The following is an 8,659-nucleotide window of genomic DNA, read 5'->3' as shown; positions in this document are numbered from 1 at the left end:
AAATGCTTTAAAGAACTTTTATTGAAACTAGAGTTTTTACGAGATGTTCGGAATTTGAACTACAGATTTTGACTTTGATACTTCCATTGAGATTCTTTGATAAACTATGTATATGATTTAAATGCTCGTCATTGCATTCCGTTTTTATTTACTTTAGTTATTTACTGAGTTGGAGTACTCACGTTACTCCCTGCACTTTGTGTGCAGATCTAGGTGCCAGAGCATCTGAGTGAGAGCATCCAACGACTTCTATGTATTTTTTGGAGATAGCAAGGTAGTTGCACGGTGTCCGCAGCCCTGTCTTTCTCCTTCCTATCCTTAGTATTATCTATTTCAATCTTATTATGTATTGAGTAGACAATATTGAACAGTATCTTAGTGGCTCATAACTAGTGAAACCCGGACAGGTTAGTATTGATGTATTTACGTATTTTTTTTCCGTGTATTTGGTTATATTAAAAATGAATGACTTGTGATCATAATTGATTTGAAAATGAATTTATAAAAGACCCATATATTATTAGTGTTGAATCGGCTAGCCTAATACTCTGACAGGCGCCATCACCACCGGGTTGGTTTTGGGTCTTGACAAGTTGGAATCATAGCCTAGGTTACATAGGTCTAACGGGTCATGAGCCAATTTAGTAGAGTGTCGTGAATTGGTATGGATATGTTTGTACTTATCCTCGGGAGGCTACAAAACCTTTAGGAAAAGCTTCACATTCTTGAAATTCCTGTCATGTGAATCTGTTTATTCTCTACTAAACTTCTGTTATTATATTCTCTCACAGATGGTGAGGACACGTGCCACAGGTGACGACAGATGACCACAAGTACCACTAGTTGGGGCTACCAGAGGCTGAGGTCGTGGTCGAGGCCGTGGTAGGGGCAGGGGTGTAGCCCGCACAACACCTACGGTAGTATATGCAGATCCACCAGCCCCCTAGTTCATGATCATGTCCCATTTGCAGACGCTCCAAAAGGACCAGCTCAGGCACCGGCTGTGCCGATTGTTATTCCAAGCCTTCAGGAGGCCCTAGCCCAGATTCTATCATTGTGCACTAGACTGGCTCATGCGGTCTCAATTACTATGGCCGCAACTACTTCTCAAGACGGGGAAGACACCTAGACTCCCATCGATTGCACACCTGAGCAGTTGTGCAGGGACTTTAGACACCGGGGGCACCTCCAACCAACCCGGTTGCACCTGCTCAGGATTATATGGTACCATTTATGCTTGATGGCGAGCAACATCGATTGTAGAGGTTTGGTAGACTTCAGCCTCTAACTTAATCTGGTGTAGATGGCGAGGATGCCCAGGGTTTCTTGGACAAGTGTCAGAGGATGCTTCGGACTGCAGGTATTTTGGAGACCAGTGGGGTCTCGTTCACTACTTTCCAGTTTTCAGGAGCTTCATTTACTTGGTTGAAGGCTTATGAGAGGCGTAGGCATGTTGTTGCAGCACCCTTTACCTGGAAGCATTTCTCTGCTCACATTTTGGAGAAGTATGTGTCACAGTCTCACAGAGAGGAGCTGCATGTTCAAGCAGTTGTGTCAGGATGATATGATTGTGACGCAATATGAGATAAGATTTTCAGAGCTAGCTCGTCATGCTATTTGGTTGGTTCTTACGGATAGAGAGAGGATCGGGAAGTTCGTGGATGGCCTCACATCTCAGCTTCAGATTTTTAAGACTAGAGAGAGGGTGTTATGTGATACCTTTTGAGCAGGTTATTGATATTGCTCGAGAGATTGAGTCAGTTCGTCGCTAGGAGCGAGATGAGAGGGAGGCCAATAGGTCTTGGGGATCTGGTAGTTTTGGTGGCACCCCTTCGAGAGGCCAGTTTCAGCACGATAGGGGTCATTCATTTAGACATGCCAATTCAGCTCGCCAGTTCATCGTGGGGCATCATCAGGCTATGGTTCTCATAGTTCCCATTAGGGTTATTCATCTTTTATTGCCCTTTCAGCCTAGAGTTCATCTCGTGCTCCATCAGTTCAGGGCTCTTCCATAACAGATTCTTCTGCTAGTCATCTTGGTTCTAGGGTTTCCCTTTAGTCCCCGTCCTCCGCACTAGTGAGTTGTTATGAGTGTGGAGAGTTTGGGCATGTGAGGAGACAATGTCCTCATCTTTTTGGGGGTCCATCTCAATAGAGGAGTCAGCCCTCGACTTTAGCTCTAGTTACTTCACCACCCGCCCAGGCAACTAGGGGTGGGGGTAAGTCAGCTAGAGGTCGCCCAAAGGGTTAGGTTGATCCGATAGTGGTCAGGACCATTTCTATGCACTCCCAGCTAGACCATATGCTATTGCTTCAGATATTGAGATTACATGTATTGTCTCAGTTTGCCGCAGAGATGTACATATGTTATTTGATCCTGGGTCCACTTTTTCATATGTGTCATCATATTTTGCTCGTTATTTGGATATGCCCCGTGAGTATCTTGTTTCATCTGTTCGTGTATACAATACAATTGTTGTGGACCGCGTATATCAGTCGTGTGTGGTGACTACTTAGGGATTAAAAACTCGATTGGACCTTTTGTTGTCGTGTATGCTAGACTTTGATATGATATTAGGCATGAATTGGTTATCTCCATGTCGTGCTATTTTGGACTATCATGCTAAAATAGTAATGTTGTCTATGTCGGGTTTGCCACGGATTGAGTGCCGAGGTTCGACTGATTTTATTCCCAGCAGAGTGATTTCATTTCTGAAAGCCCAACGGATGGTTGGGAAAGGTTATCCTTCATACTTAGCTTTTGTGAGGGATGTCAGTGCAGAGGCTCCTAGTATTGACTCTATTCCAATAGTGAGGGACTTTTCGGATGTATTTCCTACAGACCTGCCATGCATTCCACTGATAGGGATATTGACGTTGGTATTGATTTTATGACGGCCACTCAGCCCATTTCTATTCCACTGTATCGTATAGCATCAGCGGAGTTGAAGGAGTTGAAGGAGCAGCTACAGGAATTCCTTGATAAGGGGTTTATTCGGCGTAGTGTGTCGCCTTGGGGTGCGTCTATTCTATTTTTGAAAAAGAAGGATGGAACAATGAGGATGTGCATTGATTACAGGAAGTTAAACAAAGTTACAATCAAGAACAAGTATCCTTTTCCTCATATCGATGATTTATTCGACCAGCATCAGAGAGCGAGAGTGCTCTCCAAGATTGATCTAAGGTCAAGGTATCACCAGTTGAATATCAAGGACTCGGATATTCTTAAGACAACTTTTAGGGTCCGATATGGTCATTATGAGTTCCTTGTGATATCATTTTGGCTGACAATGCCTTATCAATGTTCATGCATTTGATGAATCGCGTGTTTTGGCCTTATCTCGACTCATTTTTTGTAGTATTAATTGATGATATTATGGTGCACTCGCGTACTCAGGAGGAGAATACTGAGCATTTGAGAGTTGTTATGCAGCGGTTGAGGGAGGAGAAGCTTTATGCAAAGTTCTACAAATGTGAGTTTTGGCTCAATTCAGTGGCTTTCTTGGGGCACGTGGTGTCTAGTGAGGGAATTCAGGTTAATCTGAAGAAGATGGAGGTGGTTCAGACTATTCCCAGACCGTCCTCATCCACAGAGATTTGCAACTTTCTTAATTTGGCGGGTTATTACCATTGGTTTGTTCAGAAATTTTCATCTATTGCATCACCCTTGACCAAATTTACTCAGAAAGGTGCTCCATTCAGGTGGTCGGATGAGCGTGAGGCGAGCTTTCAAAAGCTCAAGACTGCCTTGACCACGACTCCAGTATTAGTTTTTCCATATGCTTCAAGTTTATATAGAGTGTATTATGATTCTTTGAAAGTTGGTATTGTGTTTGTGTTGATGCATGAGGTAGAGTGATTGCTTATGCTTCTCGGTAGTTGAAGCCTCATGAGAAGAACTACCCAGCTCATGATCTATAGTTGGCTGCCATTATTCATGCGTTGACGATATTGGAGGCATTATCTTTATAGTGTGTCTTGTGAGGTGTTTACTATTCATCGTAGCCTCCAGCACTTATTCAAGCAGAAGGATCTCAATTTGAGGCAGCGGAGATGGTTGGAGCTGCTAATGGATTATGATATCACTATCTTGGACCATCCGGAGAAGGCCAATGTAGTGGTCGATGCCTTGAGTAGTAAGGTGGTTAGTATGGGCGGTTTGGCATATATTTCTATTAGGGAGAGACCTCTTACAATTGATGTTTAGGCCTTGGCAAATCGGTTTGTGGGGTTGGAATTTCGGAGCCTAGTCAGGTCTTAGCTTGGGTGGTTTCTCGATCTTCCTTGTATGATCGCATCAGAGAGAGCCAGTATGATGACCCTCATTTGCTTGTCCTCAAGGACAGAGTTCAGCACGACGAAGCCAGAGATGTGACTATTGGTGATGATGGGGTATTGAAGATGTAGTGCCAGATATGTTTGCCCAATGTAGATGGGATTCGGGAGTTGATTCTGGAGAAGGCCCATAGCTTGCGATATTCCATCTATCCGGGTGCCAAGAAAATGTATCAGTATTTGAGACAACACTATTGGTGGAGGAGGATAAAGAAAGATATTGTGGGATTTGTAGCTTAGTGTCCCAATTGTCAACAGGTGAAATATGAGCATCAGAGACCGGGTGGCTTTCTTCAGTGGTTAGATATTCCAGAGTGGAAGTGGGAGCGGATCACTATAGATTGTGTCCCAGTTGAGGAAGTTCGATGCTAGTTGGGTGATCGTGGATCGGCTGACCAAGTCCACACACTTCATTCCTGTGTGTACTACCTATTCTTTGGAGCGGTTAGCTGGGATATATATCCGAGAGATTGTTCGCCTGCATGGGGTTTCGGTTTCCATCATTTCAGATAGAGTCACTCAGTTCACTTCGTAGTTTTGGAGAGCCATGCAAAGAGAGTTGGGTACTCAGGTTGAGTTGAGTACAACTCAGGTTTTGGAGGACATGTTGCGCGCTTGTGTCATCGATTTTGGGGGTTCATGGGATCAGTTTCTACCGCTCGCAGAGTTTGCATTAACAATAGTTATCAGTCGAGTATTTAGATGGCTCCATATGAGGCTTTATGTGGGAGATAATATAGATCTCTAGTAGGATAGTTTGAGCCGGGCGAGGCTACGCTATTGGGTATAGGCTTGGTGTAGGATGCTTTGGACAAGGTGAGAGTGATTCAGGAGCGACTTCGTACAACGCAATTGAGATAGAAGAGTTATGCTGACAGGAAGGTTCATGATGTGTCATACATGGTTGGGGAGAAGGTTCTACTAAAGGTTTCACCCATGAAGGGTGTTATGAGATTTGGGAATAAGGGTAAATTGAGTCATCGGTTCATTAGGCTTTTTGAGGTGCTTCGGAGGATTGGGGAGGTGGCTTATGAGCTGGCTTTGCCACCCAGCCTATTGAGTGTGCATTTGGTATTTCCTGCTTCTATGCTCCGGAAATATATTGGCTATCCGTCTTATGTTTTGGATTTTAGCACGGTTCAGTTAGATAGTGATTTGACTTATATTATGGACCCAATGGCTATTTTGGAGTAGCACGTCCGATAGTTGATATCGAAAGATATAGTTTAAGTGAAAGTGCAGTAGAGAGGTCGGCCCGTGGAGGCGGCTACTTGGTAGACCGAGACGGAGATGCAGAGAAAATATCCTCACCTATTTGAGGTTCCATGTATGTTTCCTTACTCGTTTGAGGATGAATGTTTGTTTTAGAAGGGGAGGAAGTAACGACCCAGTCGGTCGTTTAATGAGTTACATTCTCGTTCTCCCCATTTTTGCTTCTTTATGTGTTGTTCATCTTTATTTAATCATATCGTGTTGGTTGTTCTGTGTTCGGAATGGTCATTGAGTGAAATGAGACACTTAGTCTCTTATTTGGAAGCTGATGTTGGAAAAGTCAACCGGATGTTGACTTATGGGTAGAAGTTCTCGTATGTGAATTCTGATGGTTTGGGTAGCTTCGTTAGGTGATTTTGGACTTAGAACCATGTTCGAAATGTAATTTGGAGGTCTATGGTAGATTTAGGCTTGAATTGGTGAAATTGGAAATGTGGCATTTTTCGGCTGCCAGTGGAAATATTGATATCGGGGTTGGAATGGAATTCCAGAAATTGGAGTAGGTCCGTTGTGACATTTTGTGACATGTGTGCAAAATTTCAGATCATTCGGATGAGGTTTAATAGATTTTCGGATCAGTTGCAAAATTCGGAAGTTTTGAAATCCTTAGGCTTGAATCTGATGTTGATTTGGTGTCTCGATGTTGCTTTGAGTGTTTCGAAGGTTGGAATAAGTTTGAATAGTGATATGTGACTTTTTCGTATTTTTGGTTGAGGTCCTAGGGGCCTTGGGATGAATTCGTAAGGTTGTCGAAAGGATAGGAATTGTCATTGAGCAACTCCAGCAGTTGTTTTCTGTCATCACCGCACCTGCGGATTGGGGACCGTAGGTACAAGCCGTAGAAGCAGAAAGGAGATCGTATAAGTGACAATGGTTGCAGGAGCAGAAGGGTGGACTGCATCTACGAGACTGCAGGTGTGAGACCTGGGTCGCAGGTGCGGTGTCTGAGGAGTTAAATGAATTTTTGCAGGTGCAAAATTTTGTCTGCAGATGTGGAAATTGTTAGGCAGAAAGTATATAAGTTCTCCTTCGCAAAAATTTTCCCATTCCACCATTGTTGATGTCGGGATTGAAGTTTTTGAAGGGTTTTGAAGAAGAAATCAAGGGGATTCTTGTTGAGGTAAGGTTTTGAACATAATACTCGATCTATGTTGAATTTCAGTTGACTAAACATGGAAATTGCAGAGATTAGGGGTGAAAAATTGGAAAATTAGGGCTTGAAATTGGAGAGTTTAAATTGATGATTTGAGGGGCCATTTGAAGTCCGATTTTGATGATTTTGGTATATATAGACTCATGAGAGGTTAAGGATTCTAGTGTTGTGATTTTTATCGAATTTCGATACGTGGGCTTGGGGATTGGTTTGTCCAATTTCGGGATTTTTAGTTTAATTGGATAATATTTGTGTGGGCTTTGTCCCTTTGGCTTGTATTGATGTTATGATTCATATTTTGGATATATTCGGGATGATTTGCGGCCGAGTCAAGAAGAAAGGGCATTGTGGAGTAGATTTTTGTCCGGTTTGAGGTAAGTAACAATTGTAAATCTAAATCTGAGTGTATGAAACCCTAGAATTTCGTACTGTTTTGATAAATAAGGTTATGCACATGCTAGGTGATGGGCGTGTGGGCGTGCACCGGTAGGGATTGTGACTTGGTCTGTCCCATGACAACTGTAGAGTTGAATATTTTTATAAACTCTATATGATATCTATGTGTTTGAGAAATGAACCTGTTAACTTGGGCTGAATGCCATGTTTGGAGCCTCGTGCCAAACTATTTGGACCCTCAGGAGTATTTTACTACTATCCTCACACTGTTTTGCTTTGACAGCATATCCTCGGTCATGATTTTTACCGGTTTATTGTTTGATTCAGTTTCATTACTCTACTTTCAAATATATGAAAACTGTTTGGGCAGAGTTCCCTGATTTTTCACCAAAATGCCTGAGTGGCTATGAGGTTGATGACTAAGAGAGGTCGAGGACTTGATGGTGAGGATTATATATATTTATGTATTGGGTTGTACGCCGCAGCGATATTTATATGTATATGAATCGGGCTACACTCCACAGCGATATGTATTGGATCGGGCTGCATGCCACAATGATATAGCGCCTGGGCTGTAGGATCCCCTGCAGAGTGTGGACACCCCTAGTGAGCATAGTCGACTATATATATTTACGGATCGGGCTACACGCCACAACGGTTATTATTATGAGATATCTGTTGAGCGGGAGTGCTGAGTGTGAGTGTTGATTGATGAGAGTTGAGTCACGAGTGACTAAGAGGCTTGCCCGAGGGGCTATATATATGAGTGATACTTTGCCCGAAGGGCTTGTTTATTAAATTAATACTTTCACTCTTCTTTTTATACTGCGACTCTATTGAAAAATGTTGAACAAATGTTTTAAAGAACTTTCATTGAAACTCGAGATATTCGGAAATTGAACTACAGATTTTGACTTTGATATTTCTATTGAGATTTTATATTAGACTATGTATATGATTTAAATTCTAGTCACTACACTCTTCCTTTATTTACTTTTGTTACTTACTGAGTTGGCGTACTCACGTTACTCACTGCAACTTGTGTGCAGATCCAGGTGCCAGAGTATCCAAGTGAGAGCATCCATCAGCTTCTGATTATTTTCTAGAGATAGCAAGGTAGCTGCACGGCGTCCCCAACATTGCCTTTCTCCTTCCTATCCTTAGTACTATCTATTTCAGTCTTATCTTGTATTGAGTAGACAGTATTGGACAGTATCTTAGTGGCTCATGACTAGTGACACAAGGATCGAGCAGTGTGGATGTATTTGCGTATTTGTTTTTCCGTCTATTTTGTTATACTAAAAATGAAAGACTTGTGATCATTGATTTGGAAATGAATTTATAAAAGACCTTTATGTTATTAGTGTTGAATCGGCTGTCCTAGTACTATGGTAGGCACCATCACGACCGAGGTGGTTTGGGGTCATGACAGAATCTCTCAAAACTAAGCTATAAAAGTCAAAATATGGTGAAAATGGTCTAACCCTCGATTTGGAAAACTTA

The 8,659-nt window shown here is 42.4% G+C and overlaps 1 protein-coding gene across 1 annotated transcript; it reads left to right on the top strand.

Moving 5' to 3' along the window:
• Positions 1-3,376: 3,376 nt before the first annotated feature.
• Positions 3,377-4,080, top strand: LOC138877244 (uncharacterized mitochondrial protein AtMg00860-like). The gene is made up of 2 exons (XM_070156837.1): positions 3,377-3,850; positions 4,006-4,080. The coding sequence occupies exons 1-2, from the start codon at positions 3,377-3,379 to the stop codon at positions 4,078-4,080; spliced, it is 549 nt and encodes a 182-aa protein (XP_070012938.1).
• The last annotated feature ends 4,579 nt before the right edge of the window (positions 4,081-8,659 follow it).

Source organism: Nicotiana sylvestris, chromosome 9, assembly GCF_000393655.2.
Source record: "Nicotiana sylvestris chromosome 9, ASM39365v2, whole genome shotgun sequence".
Classification (NCBI taxonomy): domain Eukaryota; kingdom Viridiplantae; phylum Streptophyta; class Magnoliopsida; order Solanales; family Solanaceae; genus Nicotiana; species Nicotiana sylvestris.
This window is presented reverse-complemented; position numbering and strand designations above follow the sequence as displayed.

Bases quoted from the DNA above. Each gene is read 5' to 3' on its own strand.
- LOC138877244 (XM_070156837.1), top strand. From the start codon at position 3,377: ATGGTGCACTCGCGTACTCAGGAGGAGAATACTGAGCATTTGAGAGTT. The intron at 3,851-4,005 runs GTAGAGTGATTG...TATTCATCGTAG, and splicing joins TGTTTGTGTTGATGCATGAG to CCTCCAGCACTTATTCAAGC.